The following is a 14,669-nucleotide window of genomic DNA, read 5'->3' as shown; positions in this document are numbered from 1 at the left end:
GTTCATCGTGTTCATTTAAGAAAAGTCAAAATAGCCTATATCCATAATAGGCTACTTGTGACAGGATGTAATTGTCTCCAGCTATTATGCATCTAGTCTGTGTATTGTATGTACTGTGGTGTAGCATATTATTTCACACTTAGAATGTACTGTGGTCATTCCATGAAATCGGTAACTTTTCAACTTTGAAAAGTTCAAATTTAAACTATATTTAATTGCTATTTTTTAAGTAGCCAGGAATCAAAGAACGTTTAAAATGACAAGAAATTATGTTGTGCCATCTCAGGCTGTGGAATTTAATATTGTATTACAGTTTTAATGTTTTCCTAATCTTGTCAACCCTGTTACCGACATAAACTTTACAATATACAGTATTTTAATAAGATTATTGAGAATATTTTCTATAAATAGTCTATATAGTTTTAATTATAATGGTAACAGTTGAAATTAAAAAACATTAAAAAATTTTTATCAAATTAATGACAACAACAGGGTTGAAGTTATGGTAACAGGGTTGACAAGAGTAATAGATGAGAGGACACACATTCTATTGTCTGCACTGCAAAGGTAACAGGGTTGACAGTAACAGGGTTGACTATTTCAAGCTAATTTGCCCATTGCTAGCTGAAATAAATGCTAGCTAAAGGGCAAACTGTGTATTTTGAAAGGTAATTACCTGTAGATATTGATTACATTATGAGAAATAGAAAATTGTTTAGATTTACGGTAGCTATATGTTAAAAAGTGGTAACAGGGTTGACGTTGTATGCTTGTCCCCCCCGGTCCAACCTTGAAAAAACATCAAAATAGCACATCAGAGATGAGAGAAAGTTACTTGTTACTGAGCTGTTAGCATCCTGGGTAAGAGATGATGCAAACTCCTGTCAATCATGTCAAATCTGGGATGTACCATTGGTTTTCTAGGGTTTTTTGGTTAGGGTAACAGGGTTGACATAAAATCAGGGGACACCGATAAAGTGGTAAATATTTATAATAATTAATATATATTATTACCAAAAACACTGTTTTACAATAAGATCATAAAACAATATGTAAATATGAACATTTTGCCAACATTTTACATATTAAAAGTCCTGTTGACGTAGGCTACAACAACAACAGTGAGGGACAGGCCAAAAACCTCACCCTCATCAGCATAAAAGTAATTTTAATTATTTAAAATTAAATTTAATGGACTTTAATTTGATGTTATAGTAAGGAGAGAAGACATGGTAATGTTATATTTTTAAATTACATAGCCTATTAATTTGTTGTTATCATAATTTTATGACTGATTACTTCTTGGGGACGCAAAAGTTACCGATTTCATGGAATGACTAATTCTATGAGTAGCCTAGATTTTGTTTTTGTTTTTCAGATAGCCTACTAGGATTTAACAGACTAAATATGAATATAATATTAAATACACATAACACATCTTAGAGTGGTGAGTTATTACAGCTTACTCAAGGGGAACTGGAGTAACAAATATTTTGAATGGCTAATCAACGCTGCTGGTCCACGCTCCGACACAGCAAGGTGGCAGTGGAGCGTGTCGCTACCCGATCCGCGACGCTACCGGATCCGTGACAGCCACGTACGGCAACTCCACTTGGACAAACTTAGTTGAATTGACTTAGGATCACTGCCCTATGTGCGTCGCCACAGACGGTTTATCTTTTTATTTATTTTTTTAAATACTTTATTAGTAATGTAAATTGAGGGTTGGTTGTGGTGATCTGGATCTTGATGATCAGAAAACAGGAACACAGGCGGACTTTTAATGTTTACTGTCCTCTTTTCTCGCCGGCCTCATCACCATGACAACCACAAACAATCACAACTACCACAACACTCACTGAATAAACGAGTCTGCCGCGGCTGTCTTATGACGGACCTACGCGGTTTTTATTTTATTTTATTTTATTTTTTAATCATTTTCACAGTACCGTATTTTAAATTCACAGAACTTAAAGCATGTACGCAAATCGGGCAGTGCCCAAATGAAGTTTGTCCAAGTGGAGTTGCCGTAGGCAGCTGTCCAAGATGGCGGCCGGTCTGCGCATGCGCAGACCAGTTTTGTCACGGATCCGGTAGCGTCGCAGATCGGGTAGCGACAGAGCGTCTTAACGTGGCCTCCTGGCCGCCATTTTAAAAGAGAAGAAGAGGAGGAGAAGAGGCGGGAACTTCCGGTTCGGTACGCCCGGCCTGCGCTGTGATTGGCTGAAATATCTGACTGTTGGGCCAACGTTTCTCAAGAGGGAATTTTTAAAATCGTGAAGAGGCGCTCTGTCCGAGAGACTGAGAGAGCTGGACATCAACAATGCAGAGACCAGGGTGAGTAGAGTACCGCCGTTTGTTCATTTAAGGTGAATAAACAGCACACAGTTTACAAAGTACACAGTGCGGTAAACATTATGGAGTTACGAAGACTAACCTGCGAGCAGCCGAAGAGTAAAACGGACAATGAGAGGGTTTAAGTTAGTTCCGTAGCGTTAGCGTTAGCTCGTCGTCTGACCAACGATGGCGAGTTGCCTGACAACTGGTCGGTAGCATGGATGTATGGTCGGTAGTGGCGAAATAATAACTTAACACTGGAGCTAACGTTAACTTACACCATCTGAGACAGCGAGCCACACGTGTGAAAGACGCTCTAACCCTCCAGGTTAAATTAAAGTTGTAGTTGGTTGTTATATGTCTTTCTGTTGACGTCGTCGTCTTTCCAGAGTGTATTATCTTACGTCTTTTTGTTTCCTCATTCAGCCGTGAGGTGACTCCTGGTTCTTTATTTTGGCTCCGTGTTATCTTTTTGTCGCTGTGTGGTCGTTTTCATCTCAATGGTTGTTTTGTGTATTGTCTCGGCTTAATTGGCCTCAGAGCTCCAGACTGCCCCTAAATTGGGGCATTTTGTCAGACAGTGCAAGTGCATTTTTCATCTACTTGCAAATGTGCAACCAGTAGCTAAATTTGCTTGTTCTTTTTTTTTAACATTAGTGCAACGTGGAAGGGGCAACTCTGGTATCAACTCTGGTATCTGTCATTACAGGTGGCAGGTCAATGTGTGTGAGGATCATGAATCAAACGGAAATGTGAACATTTGCTTTGCAAGTTTATTTACAATGTGTGCCCTCAGTTTTCTGCTTGTGCTCCTAAAAATCTGAAGGGACCACTGTTCTCCTAGTAAAAAAAGTAAGCCTGGAGCCTGGACCTTAGCGGAAATGTGCAGTCACTTCATACAGAGGCTCAGGCTCAGTCTAACGTGGCAGATACAATATTCTTTGTTGAACATAACCTGTGAATTGTCACAATATTGTACTTTATGGCCAAAAGTATGGGCACACTAGATTCCTCCAAATTCTGGCCTTGGCTTAGCATGTTCTCATTTTTGTGATGAACCCATTTCTCTGTGACAATGACGTACAGTTTCAGTTTTGTGTGGAAGGGTTTGACTGCACCTTCAAGATTAACTGTACCTGAATTATATGAGCCTTTTGTCCCCATATTACTTAGTTTAACTGTCTCACACACACATACACTTGCGCCCTCACTCATAAGTCTTGCTTCTTGATTTTATGTTTCTATGTTTGCTTGTTCTGTTTACTGCTGTGGTCTTCTCATTTTGTTTTCATGTTACCAAGGTGAGATCTCCTTAAACCTTCCAGGTTTTTTAATCTCATCTGCACATTCTGTTAACTGTATTTTAATTATTTTTCTTGCTTGATTATAATATTGTACAAACTAATAATAATAAGGTCTGTATTGCTTCATCACATACAGCAAAGGCAAAACTCCCCGGCGGCCAGGCCCAAAGAAGGCATCCAACATAGATAAAGATCCTGTTGGAGTAAGTAAACATCACTTATTTTGCTAATCCTCAAACTGCAACACCATCACACCACAGTCGTGCTAAAAGGGAAACATGTTTCTTTTAGCCCCTTGTGAAATGAAAGAAAAGTTGTACCAAATGCACAAATGCACAATTTTTAAGTGTTAAGGTAGTGGATGACATGTTTTAAAGTTGGCCAAACACAGAATTAGTAGCTAACATTGCTGCCTTGTAGAGCCTTCAAAATATTGCATTAATTAGTTTTTTTTAAAAATGTAGTTCTTCTTCCTGCTGTGATTCCTTCCTCCGCTGTATCTAGGTATACTGCCGTATACGACCGCTAGGAGCAGGAGATGAGGAATGCTGCATTGAGATGATCAGCAGCTCCACTATTCAGCTGCATGCTCCAGACGGTCTTAAAGCCAACCGCAATGGGGAATACAAAGAGGTAAATGTGTTGCTGCCCTTGCTGTCTGACCATGTAAGACAAATCCATTGCTGCATATCTGTCGATCTTTGGCACTAACCGATTAAATGCATGATCAATCATAATGTATGATAACATCACATTTTCTGTCAAATTCTATCAATGTGTGCTGAATGTTTTCTCTTTGTTTATTCATTAGACGCAGTACTCCTTCAAAAAAGTATTTGGTATTAATATCACTCAAATGGAGCTGTTTGAAGACGTTGCCAAGCCGCTGGTAGATGACCTCATTCACTGTAAAAATGGTAAGTTTATTGCAAGGCTTGTACTGTTACTGTATGACAAACTGTAGGCTATTTATCCCCTGATGGTGAAAGGATTTGTCCATCGGTTTAAAGTTTGTTGAACAAGTTAGAGCTGATGAGTATTAAAGAGCACTCTAATCTTTTTGTTATTGTCACGTTCATAGGTCTGCTGTTTACGTACGGTGTTACTGGAAGTGGTAAGACATTCACCATGACTGGCTCACCAGGAGAAGGTGGACTCCTGCCCCGATGTTTAGACATGCTCTTCAACAGCATCGGGCCCCTTCAGGCCAAAAGATTTGTACGTCTCTCATTTATTTATTCAGTTCTTTAAAAAACTTGAGGGGCATACATTTACTTGAAATGTTTGAAATCTTTGATTAGGTCTTTAAACCGGACGACAAAAATGGGATGGAGATTCAGAGTCAAGTTGATGCTCTCCTGGAGAGACAAAAGCGAGACAGTCAGCAGTCGGTGCCCAAAACACCATCATCCAGGTAGCTGAGTCATTTTATAATACATTTCATTTTCTATGCTAATTTATGGTATTCATGAATACTGATTAAAATTGTCAGGAACTGAATTTAAAGTTGATATTTGCAACTATTTTTAATGTTATTTTCTTTGGTCTCTTTATTTATTCAGGCGAAACCCTGACCCAGAGTTTGCAGATATGATCAGCTCAGACGAGGCATGTAAATCTGAGAATGTGGACGAAGACTGTTGTTACAGCGTCTTTGTGTCCTACATCGAGATCTACAACAACTATATTTATGATCTCCTCGAGGATGCTCCCTTTGACCCAATCAGACCAAAGTAAGAAACCAGCTTTCAAATCCTGATGTGCTTCATAATACATATTGTCATGTAAAATCTTATTTGTATTCAGGTTGTTACCTCAACCTTTTACCTGATTGCATCTGTGTCTATTGGTTTGTTTGTTAGTTTTTCAGAAGAATTAAAGCAGAAGTAAGTGATCTGGTCGTTTGGGCTAATGCTGCGTTCCAGGCAGGCTTTTGAAACCGTAAATTACAGCTTCAAGTCACAACTTACGACTTTGTAGCGTTCCAGGCAACCCACTCGTGTTTTTCCGACCTGTTATACCTGTGAAAGTCACTATAACGGCCACTCGTAACTTCCGACCCGTGAACTCGTACCAGATCGAACTGGTACGAGTTCACAGGTCGGAAAAGCACGAGTTACGGGTTGCCTTGAACGCACCATAACGTCTTGTCAGCCGATGGAGTTAGCAGCCCCCGCCCTCGTCATGGATCTATTGGTCCTCGTCCCTACGTCACCACATTCACGCGCATCCCTTGGCTGCACACACAGCCCTTCATGCCGTTCTCTCTCCTCATTGGATAAAAATTGTAGGATACGAGAAAAGTTTTCTCCTCGGCTCAGAGCAGAGCAGAGTGACTAAGAGACCCGTGTTTCGGTCCAAACACTCTATGTAAGTGATTGCCGTCGGAAGATATAACTATTTAAGACTTATATTAACACAAAAAATTAACAAAAAAGTACCAAACAGATTGTACCAGATTCAAGTCAACATTTTTTTTGTGTTACTTTTCTAAACACTGTGAGCATATGGGCATATTTCAACACTTTAATCAGTCTCTCAGGACCAATACCTCTGAGTGCCATTCTAGTTTATGGTGCTTCTTGTGATGCAGATGGAGGCTCATATAGATCCCTAACTGCATCCACACACTTACACCCACTCATGTCAACTATGAATGTTTCTCTAATTATTGTGCAGCAATGCATTCCTGTTTCATATGCACTTTGACTATGTTCTCCGTGCACCTAGTAAGTTTTTCTTGCTTCTGTGTTGATGAGATGCACTTTTTTAAAAAGTCCTATTTTTGTCAGGTGGCTTGGTGGAGGCACGCCTGTACGGAACAATGAGTTCATGTATGTGGCCAGTAAAGCAACATTTACACAGTGGTTGGTTTATTTGTAGTTGTGACTTGGCTGTAGCTGACATGTTGTGTGTGTCAGTCCTGTAAATAGCATATAGCATAGGTGTAGCTTACTAGCTTTGTGTCATGTCAGTGGCTGTTGTCTTTAACCATTGGCTCCCTGCTGTTACTGTTAATGCAAAGACACACACATCTCGAATGGCTTCAGCTTGTGTGTAATCGAGTTGTGCATGTGTCTGTGTACCCCTCAATGTGTTCACACTGTGTGTCTTTAGATTGTATTTTGTTGTTGGCACTAACATCAAGCATTTTGACCTCTTGCCGTTTGGCTTGCTAAGTTGGCACATTATTGTTACACATTGTCGGTGAATGTGTTGACTGATGTGATTAACTTGTTTCAGAACACCCCAATCCAAGATTCTCCGTGAAGATCAGAACCACAACATGTACGTGGCCGGCTGCACAGAGGTCGAGGTCAAATCTACAGAGGAGGCCTTTGAAGTGTTTTGGAAGGGTGGGTGCTAATTATTGATTTCTCTGTTATAGTTCCATTGCATTCTGTGTTCTGTGTGTTCCTTGCATTCAGACTTTCTGTATAACATGATTTGGTACAGCAAGACTGTGGAAACCATCAAATCTTTTTTGACAAAATTAGAATTCGAAACCTTTTTCTAAACCTTTGTATTTCATATAAGGAGGCCATACTGATATGCCTCAGGGCAGTTTTGAGCTTTATCATACGTCTACATCGTATTCAGTTTGTCAGTCAGGTCAATAGAAATAATTGGACAAAGTAATACATTTTTTATTTAGCCTCTGCTATTATTGATCTCACATGTCTTTATGATCTGCTCTGGTTTCAGGACAAAAGAAAAGGAGAATAGCCAATACTCAGCTCAACCGTGAATCCAGTCGCTCCCACAGCGTGTTCACAGTGAAGCTGGCCCAGGCACCACTTGATGCAGATGGTGACCACATTCTACAGGTAACATGACAACGTCTCCACATCCATTCTGATTTTCAGTTTAACGGGATAGTTCAACAGTTCGGCAAATTGGCCCACTGCCATAATCCCTATAGTTTTAGGAGTAGGTTCGTTACCTTTTGGAGTTGTTGGATTGCGTATTTGATGAGTTTGATGAGGGAAACCAAGAAATTCCATTAGCCTCCGTAGCGTAGCTCTAAGCAGCTCGCGGCTCTGCTCCGCCGTTCTAAAAATAGCTTGCACCGACAATTAAAGGTAACAAACCTACTCCTAAAACTATAGGGATTATGGCAATGGGCCAATTTGCTAAAATGTTGAACTATCCCTTTAAGCCATCAGGCCGAATAAGCATGCAGCCTGTGTCGCGAATGATTCCTGATCTGCGGTGACGCTAACGGTGTGTTGTTGAAACACAGGACAAAAACCAGGTGAATGTGAGTCAGCTGTGTCTGGTGGACCTGGCAGGCAGCGAGCGCACTAGCAGAACCAGAGCAGAGGGAAGCCGTCTCCGCGAAGCCGGTCAGTTTATTACCAACACAGGACTGAAGTCAACTAGAGGCATTTCCCCTCTACCTGCAGATTTGTGAGGTGTCTTTGTGTCATTTACAGGGAATATTAACCAGTCCTTGATGACACTACGCACTTGTATGGAGGTCCTGCGTGAAAACCAGATGTGTGGAACTAATAAGGTTGATATTTTCTAATCTGTTTTACTTCTATGTAGAGAAAATTCTGTTTCATTCTCACTGTTGGTCATTTTACAGTGGATCCAGTTTCACAGAGCTTTTTTATTCTCTTCCAGATGGTGCCATACAGGGACTCGAAAGTCACACATCTGTTTAAAAACTACTTTGATGGAGAAGGGAAAGTCAGGATGATTGTGTGTGTCAACCCAAAGGCTGATGATTATGAAGAAACTATGGTATGGCAATGTAATTGTTTTGTACAATGGCTTCATCAAATCATAATGAAAATTTGGCAAGATCATTAGATTTGACCACATGGTTTTGTTGCTTTGTCCCCTAGTGTCCCCTAAACAAGCAGAATTCCTCATCTACATATTCCAAAGTGCTTTAAGGAATAATGTTTCTAATATTGCTTCTCTGTGTGTGCTGTAGCTGGTGATGCGCTTTGCAGAGATGACCCAGGAGGTGGAGGTGGCTCGGCCCGTCGACCGGCCAATCTGTGGCCTTGCTCCAGGACGCAGACACAGAAACCAGGTCTTCAAAGACGAGCTGTCACGGCGCCTAGAAGATCGAGGAGGTCCTGCTAATGCTGGTTCGTCATCATTAGGTCTTCAACACTAGCTACTCTTACATGTCAGATCTGCATCTTAAAAATGTCACATCCCGGCTCACGCAGGAGATGACCCAGCTCTGCTGAATCAACTCATAGAGAGCCTTCCACCACTCCCCCCCTGTGAGCTGGTGGACCCAGCTGATGATCAGACGCTCCCACGCCTGATTGAAGTCCTGGAACGGAGGCATCGCGTCCGTCAGATGATGACGGAGCAGTTCAACAAAACTGGTACAGGCCTGTTTTCTACATCAGAGATCCTGCGTCAGTAAATTCATTCATTAGAGCTATTGTAGTGATGGAAATGGGATGGCAGGGTTTCTGGAGTATTTTTTGTTGTCTCAGCTGAATTATGCTGCATTCACATGGAATCTGGACAGCAAACCAGATGTTATTTTAGTGGACAAGAGGCCGGCAGAGATGGCCACGGTAAACGGCCATGTCGTCCAAAGTTAAAATATTTTAACTCTTTACCATCCACCGCTACGGAATTCACAACCCGATGTGATGTTTTGGAGGGAATTTAGCATAAGTTTCAGTTTCAATGCAGTTTCAAGAGAAATTAGAAATGTAAACCCATATATGTATAGCTATGATAATAACATTAAATAATACACAATAATTTGTTGTTGAACGATACACCATCGGCATAGCAACATATTGTCACAAGTGTATTGTTTTGCTGTCGTGCCGTTCTGTCGAACCACGCTGAATGCAGCATTAGAATTTAAAACATTTCAAATGGTTGAAGACTTACATTTATTTTTTTCTACAGCCTGTACACTGAAGTCCATGTTAGAGCAGTTTGACAATCAGATCAATGCAAAGGATACCTTCCTGCACGACCAGCAAAGCAAGCTGGGCCAGAAAGACAAAGTTATCACCGGCCAGAAGTCGGAGATTGAACGACTGGAGAAAAAATCCAAAACATTGGAATACAAGGTGTTTCCTCATTCACTTCCTCTTTTATTCTCCTCTAATCTGGATTTGGTTTGCAACCTTTTAGATGTGTTTATAACATTTCCTTTGGGTTTTTGATTGAATTTAAGAGAAGCTTGTAGTTACTGTGATGTTTTATTTTCTGTCTTTTTGTCCCTCACACTGCTTGTCTTCTTCAGATCGATATCCTACAAAAGACAACAGACATGTATGAACACGACAAACGCTCGCTTCGGCAAGAGCTGGAGACCCGCGAGCAAAGGTTCCAGAGAGAGCTGTCGGAGAGGAGGCGCATGGAGCAGCGCATGCAGGGCATGGTGGCAGACACCAAACACAAGTGGGAGAAGGAGTGTGTAAGTGGCGTGATTGACAGCAGTCTTACTATTTGGTTTGTATATCAAGAGCCTGTACATATTGTTGTAGTGGTAATCAAGTATATCAGAAAAGTAGAAGAAACTCACTGAGATAGACTTACTTTCATTACTCTTCTACCTAGAAAAACAGTTCATAAAAAGTAATTTGCCAGGTGCTTAAATTAAAAGTCATGACTACAGCATGATGTTATAAAAAAAATTACTCACCAAAGCTGATCTTAGTGTTACACAAAATGATGAACAATAATATGACAAAAGATTAAACAAAAAACTGTGGTGCTGACAGATTTTGTTGAAGTGCAGCTTTGACAATGGAAGATTCTGTTCATCACTTGTAGTCATTGATGTATGACACCTTCAACAGGTTAAATTTGTGACAAAAAAGAGTTTTGGAACAAAAATAATTGAGAGCGCTGCATCAATAGTTTCTGGTGTGTTTTTTTTTTTTTTTCTTGCACTAGGAGAGACGAGTGAATGCCAAGCAGCTTGAGATGCAGAACAAGTTGTGGGTGAAGGATGAAAAGTTGAAGCAGCTCAAGGCCATAGTGACAGAAAGCAGCAGCAGCGGTGGTGGTGGAGGCTTTCTCACTGAGCGTCCAGAGAAGCCTGAGAGACCCTCAAGAGAGAGAGACCACAACAACAAGAAGAGATCCGCCTCACCCTCACCACTTCCTGTGAGTCATACCGCCTGTTCCGTCAATGTACATTTGATCACTCTCTTACCTATAAACCAAGTTTAACACGGACAATTTGCATGGTACTAATTACTATTGTAATCATCTTAAACGTGAATTCTCAGATTTTTGTGCACAGATGCTTCTCTACTTCACATTACTGTTGTTTATTGTGTCAGTCTGGAGGCACGGCTAACATCCACACTGCTTGGCCCCGTTCCCTCATCACTTTCAGGACTTGAGCCAAATTCCTTGCCACCAAAATCCAGCCAGTGTTAGGTCAGCTCAGGACGCGTACCCCAGCTCTTCCTCCAGCACCTCCTCTTTCCGTTCAGTGGCCTCCTCCATCTCTGAGTGGGAGCAGAGGTTCCCTGTAGACTCGAGCAGCCAGACTAGGTACCCCGGGACTCCCCAGGGCCGGAGCCGAGCTCCCGCTCCGTGCCACGGCACCAGCAGCGTGGGTCGCAGGAGAGGCCAGCGCTGGGTCAAAGACACAGAGGCCCCTGCTACGACTCTGGTCCGTGGGCTAGACCTAGAGGCAGGCACAAGGGTTAGTGTGTGTTAGACTGTAGAAGCTGTTAAGAACATGCTGTTTTTCTCTGTGAGCCTGTAGTCTGAGCTTTGCCTCAGAGTAGAGCTTCGCCTGTGAGTGCACCGAGTAGAACCGCCCGTCCATGTCGTGCAGTGTGCTTGTGAATCCTCTAGACTTGCATCCGAGGCCAGGCCCGCTATGAGTAGTTCCATCATGTTCGTAGTTCTTTCTGTTCCCTGTTGCTCTGTAGAATTGCTTTTTCCTTGTAGTGCATCATCGCACATTGCACCACTTCAAATGACAAAAACCTGCCACTATAACAACAAACCACATGAATCCTGCAGGAGTGGATGAAAAAATTGGTAGGGGGAAAAAACACGTAAAAAAAAAAGGTAGCACTTGACACTTTGAAAACATCTTTATTGTTCACTTTTTGCAATTGCTGTCATGATATCGTCTATTTTTTCTTGACACCTCAACATGCAAGTTTCTGGCTTTTATGGAGCCCGTTTCCATGACAGTACACAACATCAAGTGCCACTGCAGCTCAACTAAACAGACACATTAAGCAATTTAACAACGTGGTCATTATGTTGAACCCAGAAAGAAAGAACAAAATAACAATTTAATGCTCAGTTGCTGTTGACAGTGTTCTGTCACACCACAAACTGCTTCATATTATTCACACCACAAACTGCTTCATATTATTCACACAAATATTTGAACACAAAATTAAACATTATATTTAATACTTATTGACAACAAGCTGTTTTGCCATTCTTTAAAGGAGACATATTATGCCCCCTTTGCACAAATAAAATAGTTGGTTGGTTTCAGTGCCTGTCCCTTGAACCACTGCTTGCCCCGCCCCTTCTACTGGTACCAGGTAGGGGTGGTGTCATGCAAATTCAAAAACTAGTTACATCACTGGAAGACAACTGAGGGAACAGCTCATAAATCCACATGGATTTCAACCGAGGGAGCCTGAACATTACAGATTTTTCTTTTTGTCAATTCTCACATTTTGGGGTGGCAAGACAAACACCCAAATATATGTTAAAGAGCCTTCAAAAGATTATATTTCCATAATATGTCCCCTTTAAGACTATACTAATGGTAAAGACTTTGCTGTGCAGTTATTTTTAAACATGCATGTAAACACTGCATCAGTCATCCATGCTTCGGCGTACATCTTGCCCTGAATCTAAAAAATATTTCTGTGCTGGTTCTGCATGTAGTTTTTCAATCCTCCAACCATTTCTTTACTTCTGCGCTGCTTTGCATGCTAATTTCTACTCACTCCACTGAACTATTTTCAGTCCAACGGGAAAAAAATGTACTGCTGGAAGACCATAATGTTTCTTTGGATTGTGATTTAATTCTCCCTGCAGGAGGGCCACAGGACCTTGGGAAATTTGTCTCCTTTGAAATGTGAAATGCATTTCCACACTGATTATATTTAATGGGACTTGCCTCGTCCCTGCATGACTTCCAGTAGTACATTTATTTTCAGTACAAGCTAACACCCTCTAATGATCGACCCTCACCGCTAACCCTTAACATCAAATGGTCACCAGTGGTGTCACATGTAAATAACTTTCTGGTTTGTCTTTCTCACACTGGGATCACCAGACGGCCCCTCCAGTGCGTCCAATGCACAGACGCTCACACTCTGCGGGTGGGGAGAAATGGGTAGACCACAAACCACCTTCTAATTTGGACCTAGACACTGTCATGCAGCCAATCATACCCAATGCAATCAAAGTGTCGACCCCTAACGAGAAAGCTCTGTCTAAATGCCACAAGTATGTGCTTAGACATCAAGAGCTTGCCTCTGACGGGGAGATCGAGACCAAACTGATCAAGGTAAAATTGCATAATTACTTAATTTGAGACTCTACATTACTTTATATCTTGCATGAATTTGACTTTTACCCCCATTCGTTTCCATTTCACACACGGGTCCTGATTTGGTAAACCAATGATCCCTGTTTTCATCCCCTTCTTGATTTTTTTTGAGTGTATGTTTCTCTCTCTATTGTCCCTTCAACATTTGTGTGAGTTTTTATTTGAACTTCCCCAGGGTAATGTTTTTAAGACCAGAAGTGGAGGACAAGCTGTGCAGTTTACTGACATTGAGACACTAAGACAAGAGTGCCCAACAGCAACAAGGTACAGTATTCTCTCTCAAGTACAGATACTTCTATGTGATTGTGCAGGGTTATAGTCTCATAGTACCATAAAATAGGTATCCTTACTTACGCTGAGTATGTATGTACTTTTATAAATGATATTTATTTGACAGCATCATGTCAAGATTTCAAGTCCAACCATGGCTTAAGATGTTGAGTTAAAAGCATCAAGCACTTACTCTGTGGGTGTGAAAATGTATTTACTAGGTGTCTGAATGAACATTGTAAATGTTCCACAAGATTAAAGAAATGTTAAAAATGCCCTGTGAAATCTCTGTAGGTGGAGAGTGTAAGCCATCCTTTAAATGTTTAGTCCAGAGAACTGACAAAGTTCCATTTCTGTTTTAGTCGCAAGAGGCGATCGGGGTCTGGAGAAGGACAAGTTCTAGTGGAGGACATCGAAAACAGAGTAAGATTTTAAATGGAATAAACACAAACATGAAATGAATGTTAAATCATTCCTATTCTTTTTTTAGTCATGTTAGCATTCAAGTTAAGACATGACATGTCTTCTATGTGTTTTATGGTATCGGTAATTACGATCTTTTTAATTTGATATGAATTAGATGGTTATAGTATATAGATAGTTTGTTGGGTTTGTATGCATGCATGATTCTAAAGCAACATTTTCCTCCCATTAGGCTCCGGTGGCCAGCACCAGTTCAAGCTATGGTTATCAAAAGTAAGCAATAAAATCCTTTGTGTGCGTGCGTGCATGTGCATGCACTCTTCACTGTTATTGTTGCTTTTCATTTAAATGAGTGTTGTTAATGTTTTGCTTGTGTTTTTGTTTCTTTCTTCCAGACGCAGGAAGCCATAAGTAGCTGCACATAAAAAGGGACTTTTTTTTTTTTTTGTCTTGGTAACATCTAAGACGTTGCGTTGTGAAGGGACCACCATATGGAACTATGCATCCTTTTTGAGAGTCAGAGCATTTTTGTCCTGTATCTGATCTTGTTTGAAGAAATTATGGTGCAATTATAATTAAATCATAGCCGGCAAGATGTTAATTAAAGCAGAACATTTTAAAATGTAATTTGCTCAGTTTCTGTGCTTTTCCTCTTTGGAATACAAGCATTATTACTTCTTAAAGACATGGACATATTAAATAGCCCAATATGAATATTTTGTGATACATTTAAAGTTGTATTTAATCTTTTCACTGCGTTCTATTGCTTCCCAAAGATTAAAACA

At 40.8% G+C, this 14,669-nt stretch overlaps 1 protein-coding gene across 1 annotated transcript; it reads left to right on the top strand.

The window, feature by feature from the left end:
* Positions 1–2,323: 2,323 nt before the first annotated feature.
* On the top strand, positions 2,324–14,415 carry LOC311008204 (kinesin-like protein KIF23; the record flags this gene model as incomplete). Its single annotated transcript, XM_084001662.1, has 24 exons — positions 2,324–2,337; positions 3,778–3,844; positions 4,146–4,274; positions 4,453–4,558; positions 4,723–4,859; positions 4,943–5,055; positions 5,204–5,374; positions 6,434–6,475; positions 6,885–6,997; positions 7,347–7,468; positions 7,885–7,987; positions 8,078–8,157; positions 8,271–8,390; positions 8,587–8,746; positions 8,831–8,995; positions 9,540–9,706; positions 9,883–10,056; positions 10,539–10,751; positions 10,987–11,301; positions 12,916–13,149; positions 13,367–13,455; positions 13,824–13,884; positions 14,117–14,157; positions 14,280–14,415. 24 exons carry the CDS (start codon positions 2,324–2,326, stop codon positions 14,293–14,295), a joined length of 2,952 nt encoding a protein of 983 aa, XP_083857788.1. The 3' UTR covers positions 14,296–14,415.
* Positions 14,416–14,669: the final 254 nt, after the last annotated feature.

The sequence above is a fragment of the Trachurus trachurus genome (genome assembly GCF_905171665.1).
Source record: "Trachurus trachurus genome assembly, chromosome: 3".
Classification (NCBI taxonomy): Eukaryota; Metazoa; Chordata; class Actinopteri; order Carangiformes; family Carangidae; genus Trachurus; species Trachurus trachurus.
The sequence above is the reverse complement of the archived record's forward strand: the minus strand, read 5'-3'. Positions and strand labels throughout refer to the sequence as shown.